General features: G+C 44.3%; 1 protein-coding gene across 1 annotated transcript in view; it reads right to left on the reverse strand.

Moving 5' to 3' along the window:
- Positions 1-2,081: 2,081 nt before the first annotated feature.
- LOC122816874 (plasmanylethanolamine desaturase-like) overlaps positions 2,082-19,767 on the reverse strand; it is a 418,698-nt gene continuing 401,012 nt past the window's right edge. Inside the window, exon 4 of the mRNA XM_044089944.1 lies at positions 2,082-2,234. Coding sequence (XP_043945879.1) covers positions 2,082-2,234 — 153 coding nt within the window. The remainder of the gene's footprint in view (positions 2,235-19,767) is intronic.

The following is a 19,767-nucleotide window of genomic DNA, read 5'->3' on the forward strand; positions in this document are numbered from 1 at the left end:
TATCAGGAGGGGGATGTGAACCCCTAATCATAGTCAGCAAGTCCTCCGCCATTTTAAGCATTTGTTTTTGAGATTTAGGTCTCGGATCAGAGTAGGCCTGGACTTGAGTCTTTGTTTTAGAAGGAGTCTTTGCCTTTGTCTTTGCCTTTACCTGAAGCTGCGTAGGCCTGAAAACTCCCTCGGAAGCCGGTACCTGCACAGCGGCTCCGGACCCATCCGAGGGAGCATTATCCGAAGGTCCTGCACTTGGAGTATTTGAAGGCCTAGTTGACTCCTCGTGGGAGTCCGTTTCGGCAAGCGGTTCTGAAATGGCCGACGACAGGGGCTGCGAAAGTACCTCACTGACGATGGCCGAACCAGCAGCTGGCTCTGATTGTAAACTGTCGTCTGATTTGGACCTCGGAGGCCTATCCTTATCCTTGTGCCTTTTATGAACTCCGGTAGTCGGAAGCGTGTCCGACGACATGTTATAATTAAATCGCCTCCCAAAGTAATGAAAGGCAAAATCTTATCTCCGTTTAATAGTACGTTGATTAAATCTAGCACAAAACCGACAACTAGCTACGTCGTAGTCAGGGCCTAGACAAGGAATACAGTAAGAGTGAAAATCCTTATGAAGTATTTGCTTCCCACATGAAATACAATTATTAACTTTTTCTGACATCGGTCTGGAACAAGAAAAAAGTTTCCCCAACGGGGTACTTAGCTGTGAAAAGAAGAATGTCTTCAGTATGAAGCACCAAAAATAACAGGAGTCAGCTGACTGGCACTTGCGAACTGCTTCCACCGCGTGGCAAGAAAGACTGGAGAACATGGAGTCGGCTGGGAGCTTTGTACCCCTGGCACTCTGACGTCAGGGAGGGCGAGTACACAGCCGACGCCGGACCCAGACTTTGGGATTCTGGCCGACCAAGGGCTGCCTGCCGGCAGGAAGAACCCTACAGTGATGACTGCAACAGTGAAACATGATGAACATCTTACAGAGGCTATAGTCAATGGCATCTTTGTCAAAAAGGTCCTTTAAAACCAAATCAATTTTATAATAAGCAATATTAATCTCGTTTCTTGAAGGTTTACTGCATTGAAATTCATTGTTTAAAAGCTTATACATTCTAGACAAATAGTCAGTTTGGTCCATGACAACCACCCCACCCCCTTTATCAGGTTTCATTATTCTTAACTCACTGTTGCTAATTATTTCATTCATGAGCATAACTTCCTCATTTTTTAAATTACTAACATGCTTAAACAATGACTGCGGATGTAGCTTTCTTAAATCTTTTTCACAACATTTTTCATACAGCAGCAGAGCAGAATGCAAGGGAGGGTTAAAAGTACTGGCACGCACAAACTTATCATTATGTGTGGGTGCACTGGACAATCCAAGAAACATTACCTTTAAATTTAGTTTCCTAATGAACAACTTAAAATCCACCAGTAGATTGGCAATATCATAATGAAAAGAAAAATGGTTACTTTCAATAAATATATCACTGTAATTAAATATGTTAAAACCCTCATATTCACTGACCACCTGTCTATTACTTAGTTCAACATAGACAGGATGCTGAATGTTTCCAGTGCAACCTGGAGAACTGGAAGAATATATATTAGTGCAGGGCCATCAATTGCCTGTACATGTAGGGGTGATGTTTCTTGGTATAATGATTCTTTTGCAATAGACTGTGACCCCCTTGTTCTTGGTTGACCCACTGAGTGGACATTTATCCTCTGGGCTATCCTCTTGGAGTGCCAAAGAGGGCATAATCCACAGGGTCTAAAAAATCTAAATGCCCACCTTCAGTGTTTCCATCCATATGATGACATCTCTGAGGTGAAACCAGCGATGCCTCAGCATGAAAATCAAAGATATGTTCCCTACTGACATTACGTCGGCCTCTTATTTTTAACCAAAGGTACTGGATAGGCTTTACCCTCGGAACAGGCTAGTTCATCTCTCAGGAACTTATTATTATTGATAGTTTTACCTTTTTTTTTTTTTTTCAAACTAGCCAAACTCCAAAAAGCATTGAGTAGAAACGGCCCACTTCAAAGACATTCACCCTACAGAAGATTCCCAGCTACTCACCTGGAGACAAAGTTACAAACTTGTAGAACATGTTCAACAAAGGAATTATGGTCATCATACAGTTATCACCATTTGTTTCAATGATATCATGCCTGGTAATGGCAGTGGGATCAATGTGATGCTCACGGAAAGGCCTGATGAAAGCCTGCAACACAAAACAAGAGGAAGTACAATAAATACAGGTACACACATGACATGTCATACCTGTTATTACAGAAATGTTAAATTTTAGGACTAAAAACTACACGTGTTATAAGGTGACCCAGTACAAGGCAGCCACAACTAAGACAGAAAGAAAAATAAAATGACAGTGCTACACCAAGTTCAATAAAGGTGTTTATTTAGTGGTATACTAAAATCTAGATTAACAAGAAAAGATCAGGAATATAGGCAAGATGTGCGTACAAGGGTGCACATATTAATGTGCACGCTTCTCAGAGTGCGTGCAACACCTAATACGTGTTTGTTTTAGTGCGTGTATGTGTTAAAGCATGTACATAGCATACCTGCACTTATGTGTGTATGTCTTGTGTGCCAGTGTGCAAGCATGTCAATGTGCTTGTATCACTGATAAGCTTGTCTTTTCGCATCTGCATGTCTGCAAGTGTACTTGCAACTGTATTTATCTGTATGCTTAAGGGAAGAACAGCAACCAGTAATGGGGCTACTGCTCTCTGTCAGAAGATTAGGGGTTAGTGAATCCTACTGTCTGCAAATGCTAGCCAATGAGCATGAAGACAGACATAGTTGCGTCAGATGACTACTGAAGTGCAGAAACATATAAATGGTAGACTGCTATCACTACATATGCACAACATTCACCATCCTCCCCAGTGCAACATGACAACAACATAAAAACTAAAGTGAGGAATGACACCATCCTTGTACAGATTTTTAATTCAGACAGCAAGAGAAGTATTAGCTGTCTCTGCTCACATCCAAGTAACACAACAGCAGTCATGAGACAGGCTTGTGTAATACAGAAGCCTAGGGACTGAATGTGTTATCAAAGAAAACATCAAAATAAAATTATAAATGAAAATAAATGTGCATACCACATCAGTTACTCTTCAAAAGGGAACTAATTGCAAAACTTAGAAAAATTTTCACTGGTGCCAACACACACCTGATGAAACAGTCTATTACTTGTGCAACAGAGTTTTGTCCTCCATGACACACAGGAGACAAATAATTGTTCAGTCTTCCAAACTGTAAAGATTAAATTAACAAAGAAGAGTTAACAGCACATACACATGGAGAATGAAGGGCTTTTTCTCCTCTAATCTCCAATAAGGCAAAGAAAAAGTACAGTTGTGTACACTTATCATAAATGTAGATGTTCGAGTGTATTCACTGTTGCAGTCATTACATTTGGGTAATCTGCTGGCAGGTTGCCCTCAATCAGTCTGAATTCCAAAGTCATGGGTCCTGCGTCGATTGTTGTCTTCTCTTCCATGACGTCAGGGATATAAAACATGCAGTCAACGCCATTTTCTTTAGTTTTTCTTGCCCCCCGATGTCAGGTGCCCCAAAAAGGGAGCAATATTATATATACACACACACACACACACACACACACACACACACACACACACACACACACACACACACACACACACACACATGCAGCAATATAAACTTTACCTTCATCTACAAGCAAATACACCACATAGGTTGTAGAAGATAGAGAAGGAAAGATAAACTTTAGAATGACAGGGGGATGGCGGAAGGGTAACTTGGACTGCAACAGTGAATACACTCGAACATCTACATTTATGGTAAGTGTACACAACTGTACTATGCTCTTCATGTTTCATTGTTGCAGTCATTACATTTGGGTAGAATCCCAAAGCTATGGTTGGGAGGCTGGAGCTAAACAGCATTAGGTGCGGCTAAAAGACCCTGCAGAACTGCAGTGGCAAAGCCTGCCCTGGACTTAAGAGTAGAGAGGCAAATGGTAATGCTTTGTAAAAGTGTGAACAGAACTCCAAGTAGCAGCCTCTAGAATGTCTTTGGTTGGTACTCATCTGAGAAAGGCTGCTGAAGTAGCTGCAGCTCTGGTGGAATGAGACCTAATGCCCTTGGGCACAGGTTTACCATGGTGTAAGTAGCAGAAACGGATGCAGTGGCTTATCCACTTTGAAATTGTCTGCTTTGAAATAGTCTTTCCTTCTGATCCTGCAGCATATGACACTAGTAATTGCTCAGTTTTTCTTAGAGCTTTAGTCCTGCTCAAGTAGAATCTTAGCTGTCTGTGTACGTCCAAGGAATGTAGAATTCTCTCCCCTTTGTTTTGTGGACTTGGATAAAAAGTTGGCAGATGAATTGTTTGGTTAAGGGCCACACTGGAAACCACCTTAGGCATAAAAGTAGGATTTGTCCTCAGAGACACCCTGTCTGGGTAAAATATGATAAAAGGCTCTACAGCCATGAGGGCCTGTAGCTCTGAAACACTTCTTGCTGAAGTAATAGCTAGTAGCAGAGCTGTCTTCCATGATAGGTACTTTATATCAATGGTAGCAGCTGGTTCAAATGGAGGCAGGTTGAGCTTTTCATAAGTGAGGTCCCCATGCAGGTAATGGTGCTCTTCTAGGAGGCCTTACATTTTTGGCTCCTCTAAGATACTGCTTTAGTAAAGGATGTGAAAAGAGTGGTGGCTCAGTATTGTAATGAGCTGAAATGGCCGAGGCATGGATTTTGATTGATGAGAAAGATGGGCCTTTGTCAAGCATCTCAGTTAAATATTGTAATATCTGAGGAATATGTGGTTCTGCTGCATCAGTTCCTTGCGCTTGATTCCAAGCACAGGATCTCTTCCATTTGTCAGCATAAGATTTTCTAGTACTAGGTCTTCTGGCTTCCAAAATGACATCCATCATAGCTTTACTGAAAGGTGTCATTTGTATGATTACCTGATTAGCCATGCTGCCAGGTTCACAGTCTGTAGTTGATTGTACAGGATCTGATTGTTTTGCTGGGACAGCAGTTGTGGTCTTTGAGGCAAGGTTCAAGCTGGGTATTGAGACAAGTTCCTTAGGATTGGGTACCAGTACTGGTGGGGCCAGTCCGGGGCAATTAATATCATCTTTGGCTTCTCTTGTCTGACTTTTAGGAGGACCTTGGGTAGAAGAGGCAGAGGAGGAAAGGCGTAAACTGATAAGTTTTTCCAACTGAAGGATAGGGCGTCCACTTTCCATGCTTGTCTGTGATGAGTCCTTGTGCAGAATCTTTTCAATTGATAATTGTGAGGAGAGGCAAACAGATCTATGTCTGGACTTCCCCATTTCTCTGTTATCATGCTGAAGACTTGTGGATTTAGCTTCCACTCGTGAGGATCCATAAGGTTTCTGCTTAAATCATCTGCCAGAGTGTTTTGTTTTCCTGGCAGGAATTGAGCTTGAAGATGTATTTGGTAGGTCAAAGCTGTGCCCCACAGTGCCATGGCTAATCTGCAAAGGGGGTATGAGTGTGTGCCCCCTTGCTTGTTTATATACCACATGACTGTGGTGTTGTCCGTCTATCAGTAGTTGTCCTGGATGAAGTAAGTCCTTGAAGGCTGTTCGGGCATTTTGAACAGCTAGCATCTCTTTCTGGTTGATGTGTAGATGCATTTGTTTTGATGCCCATATGCCCTGAATGCATCTTCCTGCCATGTGGGCCCCCCTCCCAGGCATAATCTGATGAGTCTGTTGTTAAAGTTTGGCTGGCAGGGGGTAGAGTGAAGGGCCGTCCCATGTTTTGGTGACAGGCCTTTGCCCACCATAGAAACTCCTGTTGCAGGCAGGGAATGAGAGGAATCATTGTTTCCAGACTGTGTGCATGTTGACTCCATAAACTTCTTAGGTACCACTGAAATTTCCTCATATGCAATCTTGCATATGGAATTAGTAGGATGCAGGATGCCATGAAGCCCAGAGCCTGCAGAATTTGTCTTGCAGAAGACTGGGTTTTTGTTGCCATCAGTTTGAAGGAAGTAGTCAGTTGCCTTTGTTTGTCTGGCATGAGGTAAGCCATCTGGGCAGTTGTATTCAAGCTTGCACCCAGGAATGTGATCTTTTGAGAGGGTACCAGTTGTGATTTCTTTTCGTTTATTGTGTACCCTAGGCATGTTAGAAGCCTTTTCACAAATGCCAGGTGTCAAAGTAGAGTGTCCTTGTTCTCTGCTTGAATGAAACAGTGGTTCCAAATAAGGATATATCTGTATATTTCTTTGTCTGCAAAATGCAATTACTGGTGCCAGGCATTTTGTAAAGACCCTGGGCGCAGTAGATAAGCCAAAGGGCAGTGCAGAAAATTGGTAATGCATAAAGCCAGCCTTGAATCTGAGGTATCTTCTGCATGACTGTCTTATTGGGACGTGCTCTTTTAGGTCTAAAGACACCAGCAGAGCATTCTTGCCCAGCATGGGCAGAAGCTGCTGCAAAGTCATCATTTTGAATTTTGGAATGTCCAGGAATGTGTTCAGAATCGATAAATCCAGTAATGGCCGCCAGGCCTTGTCCTTTCTGGGTACCAAGAACAGTCTTGAGTAAAAACCTTATCCTTTTTCCTGTTCTGGTACTGTCTGAATGGCCCCCATATCCATGAGGGACGTAACCTGTTTCTGTGCCTCTGCCCATTGATTTTTTTGGCAGATCTGGCCAACCATTTGCCTTTGGCAGAGTGTGGAAATGGAATCTGTATCCCTGTGATACGATGTTTAGTACCCACTTGTCCTGGGATATTAACTGCCAATTTTGAGCAAAAAGTGCTAATTTTCCCCTATGGGCGCTGCCAAAAGATAAGTGCTTGGTGAAGGCAGAGGAAAGTCATTGGGATTGCTTTCTGTAGGTTTGCGCTTTACCTCCTCCAGCTTTGGAGGTGGATGTGCCGCATTGCTTTGACCTGTATGAATCTTGCGCCTGGAATCTGGAACTCTTAGGGCGTCTGGATTTGCCCCTTTGAGCTCTGTCTGACACAGGAAAGGACCAATTTTTTTGTAGGCCAGTGAATACTGAATCTTGGTGGCTGCACTTGTAAGAAGTCTAACATTTTGCATAGACTTAGCTTCGTCTTCCATTTTCTTTAAAACCTCTTCTGCCTTAATACCAAACAGAGAATCATGCTGTAAAGGTGCATCTAGCAATTTAGCTTTAACATGATCAGGCAAATTTTGTTCCTTTAACCAGGCATGCCTCCCAATCACAGATCCAGTAACTGCGGCCCTGTAGGAGGCCTCTAAAGAATCAAAACACATTGCAAAGTATGCTTTCCAACTTGTTCAATTGCATGCAATAATTCCTGCAATTCTTTATTTTCTGCACAATCTGAAATCAACATAATTTTCTGTTTCAGCAATCCCATAACATGTTGTTAGTACTTAAGCATATGAATTTGACAGTTTAAGGCCCTGATTGCCAAAGGTTGCAGATGTATAAACCTTTTATCACCATCTGTCCAGTGCCCTTGAATCTCTGTCAGAGGTGGTAGGATTTTTTGCTGTTGAGGCCTTAACTCCCTTTGGACCCTGTGAAATAGTTTCAGGATCAGCAGCAGGGTTTCTAACTAAAAATTTATGTGAGTCAGGGACCCTACAATATCTGTCAGGCTTACTGGGAGCCGGAGGTAAAGAGTCAGGGGTCAAGCTTGACTCCCAAAACACATCATCCACAATGTCTAAAACAGGGGGAATGGCTAAAGGCTTGTGCTGAGGGAGAAGAAGGAAATCCCTGAGCCTATTTTTTGATTCTGAGAAGTCTTGCCTCTCCCACTGAAAATGTTCCCTCAAAGTATGCAAGGTTTCTCCAAATGAATAATCCTCAGGAGGAGATGCAGAGGGAATAGAATCCTCAGCATCAGAATCCTCATAGGGAGGTATAGATAATTCCTGATGAGAAGAGGAGTCAGAAGAAATAGAAACCTGATCTGAAGATTCATAATCAGTGTCTTGCCTAGGCCTGTTATCTGGAGGGGGGTGGGTACCCCTGATCAAGGTAATAAGGTCTTCAGCCATTTTGATCATCTGCTTTTTAGGCATAGAGGCCTGTGCACGTGGCTCATGCGTCGTTTTTTAGTTTTAGAAGTTGCTTTGGTCTTTGGTTTTGCAGCTGTCGTCAGTTTGATGTACAAATGTTGAGGTCTGAATACACCCTCAGAAGCCGGTGCCTGCTCAGCGGCTCTGGACCCATCCGAGGGAGATGCATCTGTCGGTCCAATACCTTTAGTATCTTGCGGCATGCCGGACTCCACATGGGTGTCAGTAGAGGCCTGCGACTCGAAGGTAGCGGGTATCAGGTGCTGCGAAAGCGGCTCACTGAGTACCAGCGACTGTCTTAGGAGAACCTTCGTCATCGGTTTTGGATCTCGACTGCCTTTCTCTGTCCTTTTCTTTGCGTTTTTTATGTACTCCAGTAGTTGGATTGCTATCAGACAACATCTCTGGGTAGTTAAATCTGTTTCCAAAATATTTTAATGCAAAAATATACCGACACTTAATAGTATGTTGGTTAAATCTAGCACAAAACCGACAGCCAGGCACGTTGTGATCAGGGCCTAGGCAAGGAATACAGTATAAATGGAAATCCTTATGAGGTATTTGCTTCCCACAAGTAATACAATTATTAACTTTTTCTGACATCTGTAAAAAGCAAGAAAAAAGTTTCCTCAACAGGGTACTTAGCTTTAGTGAAGACTTCAGTTCTGAAACTCAAACTCGAACATTTCAGTAGTTGGCCAACCGGCACTTGCGAAATGCTTCTGCTTCGGGCACCGCGCGGCAAGAAAGACTAAAGAAATGGTGTCGGCTGCATGTTTTATACCCCTGACAACCTGACGTCATGGAAGAGAAGACAGCAACCGACGCAGGACCCAAGACTTTGGAATTCAGGCCGACTGAGGGCAACCTGCCAGCAGATTACCCAAATGTAATGACTGCAACAGTGAAACATGAAGAACATCAGGAATGAATAGATTAAGTCCATGCAGAGTTCAACACCAATTCTGTGAGAAAGCTTGTGTTAGTCCTAAGGGGAAACCCCAAGCCCAGTGAAAAATAAACAGATGTGGTTCCCTATATGCAAGGACCTGAAGCTACAGGATCTGGAAGTACAGTCGCTGGCCAACCAACATGAAAGTTTTCCAACAAATGAACTTCAGGACTGAAGAACAAGACTTGCATGGCAGAATGGCAAGTTTGACAACCATGAAGTTACATTCCCCTTGGAGGTAAGGGTTTTTCAAGGTAGGACAGAGATGCAGAAGTCCCTTAAGGAGCTGATTGACCAAGCTAGTGTTGGGCTATAATCCATCCTTCTACAAGGTCATGATGGGCCGAATCAGATGACACATGCACTCTGACTACAGAATAAGTGAGGGCCAAAATGAACAGCAGCCCAAAATGCATACAATGAAGCTTTAAGCTAACTGACCTGGATGTTAATGTGGTACTACATACATAAGGTACTGTAAGCTGACTGATTGGTGAGGTGCTAGGAAATTCTCTGTCTAGATTAAGAACAACTTTCACTAGGAGGAACATGTCTTCCAAGTAGTAGGTATCCTCAGCCTCAATCTCCAAGATCAAAGCCATGGAATACAGTATGATCAAGTGGTCTACATAAGTAGCTAGACCCTAGTACTAGATGTCATATGAACAATGGTAAGACATCTTTGAATAAAAAAAGTACAGTTGTGTACCTACCATAAATGTAGATGTTCGAGTGTATTCACTTGTTGCAGTCATTACACTTGGGGTTATCCTGCTGGCAGGCTACCCGCAGTCGGCCTGAATTCCAAAGTCTAGGTCCGGCGTCGGTTGCTGTCGCCTCTTCCCTGACGTCAGTGTGCCAGGGGTATAAAAGATGCAGCTGACGCCATTTTCTTCAGTTTTTCTTGCCCCAGATGTCAGGTGCCCCCAAAGTGGTAGGTTGAAAATTATGCCAATAAGTATGCATGCACAAAAATAAACATTTCCTTCATCTATAAGCAAATACACCACATAGATTGTATTGGATAGAGAAGTACAGATAAGTCCCAGCAAAGAAAAAAGGGGGATGGTGGGTGGGTAACCTGGACTGCAACAGTGAATACACTCGAACATCTACATTTATGGAAGGTACACAAATATACTATGTTCATCGTGTTTCACTGTTGCAGTCATTACACTTGGGTAGAATCCCAAAGCTGAGGTTGGGCGGCTGGGTCTAAATTGGATCTGGAGAGGCTACCAGGCCCTGCAGAACTGCAGTGGCAAAGCCTGCTCTGGATTTAGAGTAGAGAGGTAAGTGGTAGTGCTTGGTGAAAGTGTGCACTGTGCTCCAGGTTGCAGCTTCTAAAATGTCTTTGGTTAGTACTCCTTTGAGAAATGCTGCTGAAGTGGCTGCTGCTCTGGTAGAATGAAGCCTAATGCCCTTAGGCACTGATTTGCCATGTTGTGCATATAAGAAGCGGATGCATTGTCCTATCCATTTTGAGATAGTCTGCTTTGTAATAGGCTTTCCTTGTGATCCTGCAGCATAGGCTACAAACAGTTGCTCAGTTTTTCTGAAAGCTTTTGTTTTGTCCAAGTGGAATCGTAGCTGTCTGTGTATATCCAAAGCGTGCAGAGGTCTCTCCCCTTTATTCTGGGATTTGGGGAGAAAGTAGGTAAATGAATGGTTTGGTTTTAAGGCCACATTGGAGACCACTTTTGGCATGAATGTTGGGTTTGTCCTAAGAGAAACCTTGTCCTGATGAAAAATGATGAAAGGTTCCACAGCCATTAATGCCTGTAACTCTGAGACTCTTCTTGCTGAAGTTATTGCTAGGAGCAGAGCAGTTTTCCATGATAAGTATTTTAGATCAGCTGTGCTGGCTGGTTCAAAAGGAGGCAGTGTGAGCTTTTCTAAAACAAAATTGAGATCCCATGTTGGTACTGGTGCTCTCCTTGGGGGGGTCTTATATTTTTTGCCCCTCTGAGGTACTGTCGCAGTAGAGGATGTGAAAAAATAAGAGGTTCCATATTGTAATGATCTGAAATGGCAGAGGCATGGATTTTTATAGATGAGAAAGATAGGCCTTTGTCCAACATCTCAGTTAGGTATTGTAAAATCTGAGGCAAATTAGGGACAAGTGGTTCGAGCCCTTGTGCCTGGATCCAAGCACAGAATCTCTTCCATTTTTCTGCATAAGATTTCCTAGTGTTGGGCCTCCTGGCTTTTAAAATGACATCCATAACAGTTTTGGAGAGAGGTACAGTCTGACTGGCTACATTATCTGCCGTGCTGCAAGATTTAAGGTTCTGAGTGGACTGTGCAGAATCTGACTGTTTTGTTGTGTCAGAAGATGAGGAATTTGAGGTAGAAGCCAAGCTGGTCCTTGAGACAAGCTCTTTAGGGTTGGGTACACCAGTGCTGGCGTGGCCAGTCTGGGGCAATCTGGATCATTTTTGGCCTTTGTCTGACCTTTAGGAGCACCTTGGTAAAAAGAGGCATCGGAGGGAAGGCATACACTGACAGGCCTTTCCAGCTGAATGATAGAGCATCCACTTTCCATGCTTGACAGTGACAGGTTCTTGTGCAGAATTTCAGTATTTGGTAATTGTGAGGGGAGGCAAAAAGATCTATGTCTGGGCGTCCCCATTTTGTCATTATCATGCTGAACACTTGTGGATTTAGCTTCCATTCGTGAGGATCCATGAGATTCCTGCTTAGTTCATCTGCCAGTGTATTTTTTGTTCCTGGCAGGGATTGTGCCTGCAGATGTACCTGATAGGTCAGTGGTTCCCACAAAGTCATGGCTTGCCTGCATTGGGGGTAGGAATGTGTGCCCCCTTGGTTGTTTATGTACCACATAACTGCGGTATTGTCCAGCTTTATTAATAGTTGTCCTGGATGTAGTAGGTCCTTGAAAGCTGTCAGGGCATTCTGAACAGCTAGCATCTCTTTTTGATTGATGTGAAGATGCATTTGTTCCTCGGGCCACGTGCCCTGAATACATTTTCCTGCCATATGTGCTCCCCAGGCATAATCCGATGCATCCGTTGTTATTGTCTGCCTGGCTGTGGGTAAGCTAAAAGGCTGTCCCTTGTTGTGGTTACATGCCTGGGACCACCACTGAAACTCCTGTTGTAAGCAGGGAATTAAAGTTATGATAGTCTCCAGGCTGTGACAATGCTGAGTCCAAACACTTTTGAGATACCACTGTAGTTTCCTCATATGCAGTTTTGCATATGGAATTAGTAAAATGCAGGATGCCATGAAGCCCAGAGCCTGCAGAATTTTTCTTGCAGGGAGATGGGTTTTTGTTGCCATCATTTGAAAATGAGTCAGTTGCCTTTGTTTGTCTGGCGTGAGATGAGCCATCTGGGCAGTAGTATTTAAGCTTGCACCCAGGAATATTATCTCTTGAGAGGGCACTAGTTTTGATTTCTTTTCGTTTACTGTGTACCCTAGGCAAACAAGTAATCTTTTTACAAACGCCAGATGCTTTAGAAGAATGTCCTTGCTCTCTGCCTGAATAAGGCAGTCATCCAAGTAGGGATATATTTGAATTCCCTTTTGTCTGCAAAATGCAATTACTGGTGCCAGGCATTTTGTGAAGACCCTGGGCGCAGTAGATAAGCCAAAGGGCAGTGCAGAGAAAGTACAGTTTTGTACCTACCATAAATGTAGATGTCCGATAGGTATGCATCTGCAGTCATGACATATGGGTTGTCCTGCCTCAGGCAGCCCTTCGGTCAGCCGGATTCCAAAGTCTGGGTCTGGCCTCGGCTGATGTCGCACTTTCCCCGATGTCAGAGTGTCTGGGGTATAAAAGCATCAGCCGACGCCATCTTCCTCAGTTTTTCTTGCCCCAGATGCCAGGTGCCCTCTAGGAAGGCTAAATTTGGAGAAATGCAATAAAATTCCAAACATTTGCAAATATATATATATATATATATATATATATATATATATACACAAACAAATACACCATAATAGATCCCCCAGCTAGCTAATAGAGGGGTAAGCACCCTAGGAATACCACAGAGGGGAAGGAGGGTAAACCTGACTGCAGATGCATACCTATCGGACATCTACATTTATGGTAGCTACAAAACTGTACTATGTCCTTCAAGGATGCATCTGCAGTCATCACATATGGGTAGAATACCATAGCCAATCTGGGGGTGGAGGAACTAAGTAAAGGATGGTGTAGTTAATATACCCTGCAGGACTGCCGTAGCAAAGCCTGCTCTGGATCTGGAGTATAAAGGTAAATTGTAATGCTTGGCAAATGTATGCACGGAGCTCCATGTAGCAGCTTCTAAAATGTCCTTGGTAGCCACCCCTCTTAGGAAGGCTGTGGTGGTGGCTGTGGCTCTCGTGGAATGAGGTCTAATGTTTGCTGGCACAGTTTTTCCATGAAAGGAGTAATAAAAATGAATGCAATTTCCTATCCATTTTGAAATTGTCTGTTTGGAAATTGCTTTTCCTTGTGCCCCAGCAGCATATGCTACAAACAACTGGTCAGTCTTTCTGTAACTTTTAGTTCTGTTCAAGTAGTAGCGCAATTGTCGGTGTATGTCCAGGGTGTGCAGAAGTTTCTCCCCTTTATTTTGTGGTTTTGGGAAGAATGTAGGCAAGTGAATTGCTTGGTTCAAGGATACCCTGGATACCACCTTTGGCATAAATGTAGGATTGGTTCTCAAAGAGACTCTGTCTTGATGAAAGATAAGAAATGGCTGCACTGCCATTAAAGCTTGTAACTCAGATACTCTTCTTGCTGAGGTTATGGCCAGAAGGAATGCAGTTTTCCAAGACAGAAACTGTAGATCCGCCGATGCTGCTGGTTCAAAGGGAGGAAGTGTTAGTTTTTCCAACACAAAGTTAAGGTCCCAAGTAGGTAGAAGTGGTTTCCTTGGAGGATTGATGTTTTTGATTCCTCTTAGAAACTGTCTTAGGAGAGGATGCGAGAAGACAGGTGGATTAACATTGTATTCTGCTGAAATTGCTGAGGCATGTATCTTAATGGAAGAGTAAGACAGGCCATTGTGGAACAATTCTGCCAAATATTCCAGTATATGTGCCATGTTCATCACTGTCACATCTAGGCCTTTTGTTGTGTTCCAAGTGTGAAATCTTTTCCATTTTGCTGAATATGCCTTCCTTGTGGAAGGCCGGCGAGCATCCATAATAATATCCTTCACTCTCTGGGATAGGTTATCCTGAGGAGGAGTCATGGTATTCTCCAGGCAGTTAGCTGCAAGGTTTTCAGGTTGGAATGCAGAGTCTTGAAATTGTGCTGTGTCAGTAGAAGTGGCCATAGGGGGAGAGGCCACGGTTTCGTCTGTGACATGCTCTTTAACAGTGGGTACCAGTGCTGCCTTGGCCAGTTTGGAGCTATCAGAATCACTCTGGGCTGCTCTGCCCTGATCTTCAGTAAAACCTTGGTCATTAATGGAAGAGGTGGGAAAGCATAGACTGTTAGAGCTTTCCAGCTGAATGAGAGAGCGTCCACTTTCCATGCTTGTGGGTGGTATATCCTTGAGCAGAATGTCTTCAGTTGATGATTGTGGGGGGAAGCGAACAGATCTATTTCCGGCCTTCCCCATGCTTGTGTTATGAGTAAGAAGATGTCTGGGTGCAGCATCCATTCGTGTGCATCCATGGTAGTTCTGCTTAAGCTGTCTGCCAGTATATTGTCTTTCCCTGGCACGAACTGGGACTGCAGCTGTATATTGAGTTTCAAGGAAAGTTCCCATAGATTCATTGCCAGTCTGCATAGAGGGTAGGAATGGGTGCCTCCTTGCTTGTTTATGTACCACATAACTGTGGTGTTGTCTGTCTTTATAAGCAGGTGGCCTTGATGAAGGAAAGGTTTGAAGGCCTCGATTGCGTGCATCACTGCCAGCATTTCCTTTTGGTTTATGTGCATGCGCAGCTCTCTTTGTGCCCATAGACCTTGGATACATCTGCCCTCCATGTGTGCTCCCCAACCTTGGTCTGAAGCGTCCGTGGTGATGGTTTGGTTGGTTCTTGGTTTGCTGAAGGGCAACCCGCTGTTCGACTGGCAGGCTTGAGCCCACCACAGAAATTCCTTTTGAAGGCATGGAATGAGTGGGATCAAGGTTTCTAAGCTGTGACTGTGCTGAGTCCATACACTCCTTAAGTACCACTGTAATTTTCTCATGTGCAGCCTTGCTTGCGGAATCAGAAGAATGCAAGATGCCATGTAACCCAGGGCCTGCAGGATTTTCCTTGCAGTCAGCTGAGTTTGTCTTGTCAGATTCTTGAAGTAATCCGGTAGTTGTTTTTGCTTTTCTTCTGTGAGAAAGGCCATTTGGGTGGTTGTGTCTAGATCCGCACCCAGAAAGGTTATTCTTTGGGATGGAATAAGTCTTGATTTTTGGATGTTGACTGTATATCCCAAGGCCTGTAGTAGGTGGATGGCATAGTCCAAGTCCTTTAACAAAATTTGCTTGTTGTCCGCTTATATAAGGCAGTCGTCCAGATATGGGTAGATTTGAATCCCCTGAAGTCTGCAGTGTGCAATTACTGATGCCAGGCATTTCGTGAATACTCTGGGCGCAGTAGATAAGCCAAAGGGCAATGCTGAGAATTGATAATGCTCTGACCCTGCAAGAAATCTGAGGTGTCTTCTGCAACTTTGTCGAATAGGGACATGCATGTATGCCTCCTTGAGGTCTAGAGTCACCAGCCAAGACCCCTTGCCCAGCATGGGAAGGAGTTGCTGTAAAGTCAGCATTTTGAATTTTGGCACAATTAGGTAAGTATTCAGTGTGGACAAGTCGAGAATAGGCCTCCATTGATTTTCTTTTCTTGGAACAAGGAATAATCTGGAGTAAAATCCTTGGCCTTGTTCTGAAAGAGGTACCTTTTCTATGGCTTTCATTTGTATTCATTTGGTAATTTGCTTCAAAGCCTCTGCCCTCTGATTTGGTGGCAGGTCTGGCATTCCTTTTCTTTTTGGCAATGTGTGGAAATGGAACCTGTATCCTTTGTCTATTATTTGCAGTGTCCATGTGTCCCTTGTAATGCTGTGCCAATTTTTTGAGAATAAAGAAAGCCTTCCGTCCAAAGGTACTACTAACTGAGCCCTGGTCGGCGGAGTCAAAATAAAGTCATTGAGTCTGTCCTGGTGTAGCAGTTGTGGTTCCTGCACTACCTCTCTGGTTGGGAGGCTGCCACTGACGGCCTCTGTAGGAGCCTCTGGCATGCCTATTCCTGCCTCTCTGAGATCTGTCTGAGTCCGGAAAGGACCAATTCTTAGTAGGCCAATTTCTGCTGAATCTCGGTGGTTGGACTTCAAGAAAGTCTTTGACTGTTTGCACAGATTTTGCCTTTTCTTCAAATTTCTTTAAGACCTCTTGAGCCGTGGAACCAAATAATTTTTGCTTTTCCATAGGAGCATCCAAAAGCTTAGCTTTAACATGGTCTGGTAAAGATTATTCCTTCAGCCAGGCATGCCTACGTATAACTGCACCTGTCATAGCTGACCTACATGAAGCTTCCAATGCATCATAACCACACTGCAAGAAATGGTTACTAACCTGCTGGGAGTTATGCACCAGACCCTGAAGGGATTTGCGATCAAGGGGTTCAGAAGAGGACAGTTTCTTATGCAATTCATCTAACAAATACTGTTGGTACTGTATCATATGAAATTGACAATTTAATGCCCTCATGGAAAGAGTTGCAGAAGTATAAACTTTCTTACCCCATCTCTCTAAAGCTCTGGACTCCCTTTCAGAGGGTAGAGGATTTTTAGCAGTGGCAGCTGCAACCCCTTTTGGGCCCTGGGAAATAGTTTCTGGATCAGCAGAGTGGGCCTTGTACAGCTGTAGATGTGAATCCGGGACCCTGTAGTACCTATCAGGTTTGGCAGGAGCCAGAGGGAGAGAGTCAGGGGCTGTACTAGCATCAGAGTGCACATCATCAATAACATTCAAAACAGGAGGTATAGCTAAAGGCCTATGCTGAGGTAAATGTAAAAAGGTCCTTAATCTCTTTCTAGAATCAGAGAATTCCTGACCCTGCCATTGAAAATGTTCTCTCATAGAGTGTAATGTCTCTCCCAAAGGAAAACTCTTCAGGAGGGGAGGCCGAGGGAATAGATTCTTCAGCATCAAAATCCTCGTAGGCCGAATAAGCCTCCTCCTGGGGGTCTGACAGAGCAGAGCCATCAGTGGACTCATCTGAGGAGTGGGGGTCAGAGGGCTCAACCCTGGGCCTTTTGCTGGAGGTGGTTGAGAACCCCTGTCCGGATGAGGTTGAGAACCTCTAATTAATGAGATAAGATCCTCTGCTAGGCTTAGAATCTGTGAGCCAGTAGAAGGTCTCTGAGAGGAAACCTTGGGAGGCAAAGCTTTAGTAAGTTTAGCAGCTTTAGCCCTAGAAAAAGCCTTAATGGACATGGATGCAGGGAGTCTGGCTGCACCACGTGCAGGAGTAGACTTGTCTAAAGGAATGGTGTCGGAAGGTTCCTGGACACCGGTTTCAGTAGGTAATTCAATAGCCGACTCGGCCAGGGCCTCCGGGGCCGAGGTAGTCGGTTGTGCGGTTTCGGTAATAGGAAGTACCAAGGACTCTGTTTCAGCCGAGACCGAGACACTGCGTAGGCCTGACCGTGGTTTCAGCGAAACCGCGCCCGCTGCGGTGTCGGTCCTTGTCCTTCCGCTTTTTAACGGAATGCGGTCGAGTCTCCGACGGCATCTTGTAAGCAAAACTAGCCCCAAAGAATTCCTCTGCAACTCCGACCGACGCCTAAGAGTTCGCCGGTTGAAGGAAGCACAGGCTGAACAGGCCGAGACGTCGTGGTCTGGGCCTAGGCAAGGGAGGCAGTAAGAGTGGAAATCCTTATGAGGTATTTGTTTCCCACAAGTTAAACAATTATTAACTTTATCTGACATCGGCTGAGGCAAGGAAGAGTCCCCAACGGGGTACTTAGCTTTTTCGAAGTCTTCGGTAGCTGAATCACAGGAGCTGGCCGACCGGCACTTGCGAACTGCTTCTGCTTCGGGCACCACGCGGCAAGAAAGACTGGGGAAGATGGCGTCGGCTGATGCTTTTATACCCCAGACACTCTGACGTCGGGGAAAGTGCGACATCAGCCGAGGCCAGACCCAGACTTTGGAATCCGGCCGACCGAATGGCTGCCTGAGGCAGGACAACCCATATGTGATGACTGCAGATGCATCCTTGTAGGACATTTGGTAATGCATTGAGCCTGCTATGAATCCGAGGCATCTTCTGCAAGATTGTCTGACTGGGACATGCAGGTATGCCTCTTTGAGGTCCAAAGTAACTACCCAAGCCTTCTTGCCCAGCATGGGTAGAAGTTGCTGTAGTGTTAACATTTTGAATTTTGGAACATCCAGGAAAGTATTTAGGGTTGACAGGTCCAGTATTGGTCTCCAGACTTTGTCCTTTCTGGATACTAAGAAGAGTCTTGAGTAAAATCCTTGTCCCTGTTCTTGCTGTGGAACTCTTTGAATAGCTCCCATGTCCATAAGAGCAGCAATCTGTTTTTGCGCCTCTGCCCATTGGTTTTGTGGAAGGTCTGGCATACCTTTTGATTTTGGAAGCGTGTGGAAGTGGAACCTGTAACCCTGTGAAACAATATTCAGCACCCATTGGTCCTGGGTGATCATGTGCCAATTTTTTGTGAAAAGTGCTAGCTTTCCCCCAGGGGTGCTGTCAAAAGGTAAGTGCTTGGCATTTGTAGAGGGAAGTCATTGGGACTGTTTCCTATAAGGTTGTGATTTCTCTTCCCCTCCTTTGGGGGCTGAAGTACCCCATTGTTTAGGTCTGTAGAAGCCTTGGGGCTGAGATCTGCCTCTTGGGCGTCTGTACCTGCCTCTTTGTGGCCTGTCTGACACTGGAAAGGACCAATTTTTTGAAGGCCAGTTTCTGTTAAATCTAGGTGGTTAAACCTGTAAGAAATCCTTCACTGTCTGCATTGATTTTGCTTTATCCTCCATTTTCTTTAACACCTCTTCTGCCTTAACACCAAACAAAGTATCATGCTGTAGTGGAGCATCCAATAATTTTACTTTAACATGGTCAGGTAAACTTTGTTCTTTCAACCAAGCATGCCTTCGAATAACAGAGCCTGTAACTACGGCTCTACAAGAAGCCTCTAATGAATCAAAACCACACTGCAGAGTATGCTTTCCCACTTGTTCAACTGCATGCAATAAATCCTGCATTTCCTTACTGTCAGGGCTTTCTGAATTTGAAACCATTTTCTGTTTTAACAATGACATGAGGTACTGTTGATATTTAAGAATGTGAAACTGGCAATTTAAAGCCCTTACAGCTAAAGTAGAAGAAGTGTAAGCTTTTTCCCCCCATCTGTCCAGAGCTCTGGAATCCCTATCCTAGGGGACAGGATTTTTAGTAGTGGAAGCCTTTACCCCTTTAGGACCCTGAGAAATTGTTTCTGGGTCTGCAGCAGGGTTTTTGTAAAGGAATTTATGAGAGTCAGGGACCCTATAGTACCTGTCTGGCTTGACTGGTGCAGGGTGTAAAGAATCAGGAGACAGACTGGATTCAGAGAAAACATCAACAATATCAAGCACAGGGGGGATAGCCAGGGGCCTGTGCTGAGGCAATAAAAGGAAGTCTCTGAGCCTTTTCTTGGATTCTGAGTAATCCTGGCTCTCCCAATGGAAATGCTCCCTCATGGTGTGCAGGGTTTTCCCAAAAGAATAATCCTCA

Source organism: Protopterus annectens, chromosome 12.part0 (genome assembly GCF_019279795.1).
Source record: "Protopterus annectens isolate FY-2018-M chromosome 12.part0, PAN1.0, whole genome shotgun sequence".
Classification (NCBI taxonomy): domain Eukaryota; kingdom Metazoa; phylum Chordata; order Ceratodontiformes; family Protopteridae; genus Protopterus; species Protopterus annectens.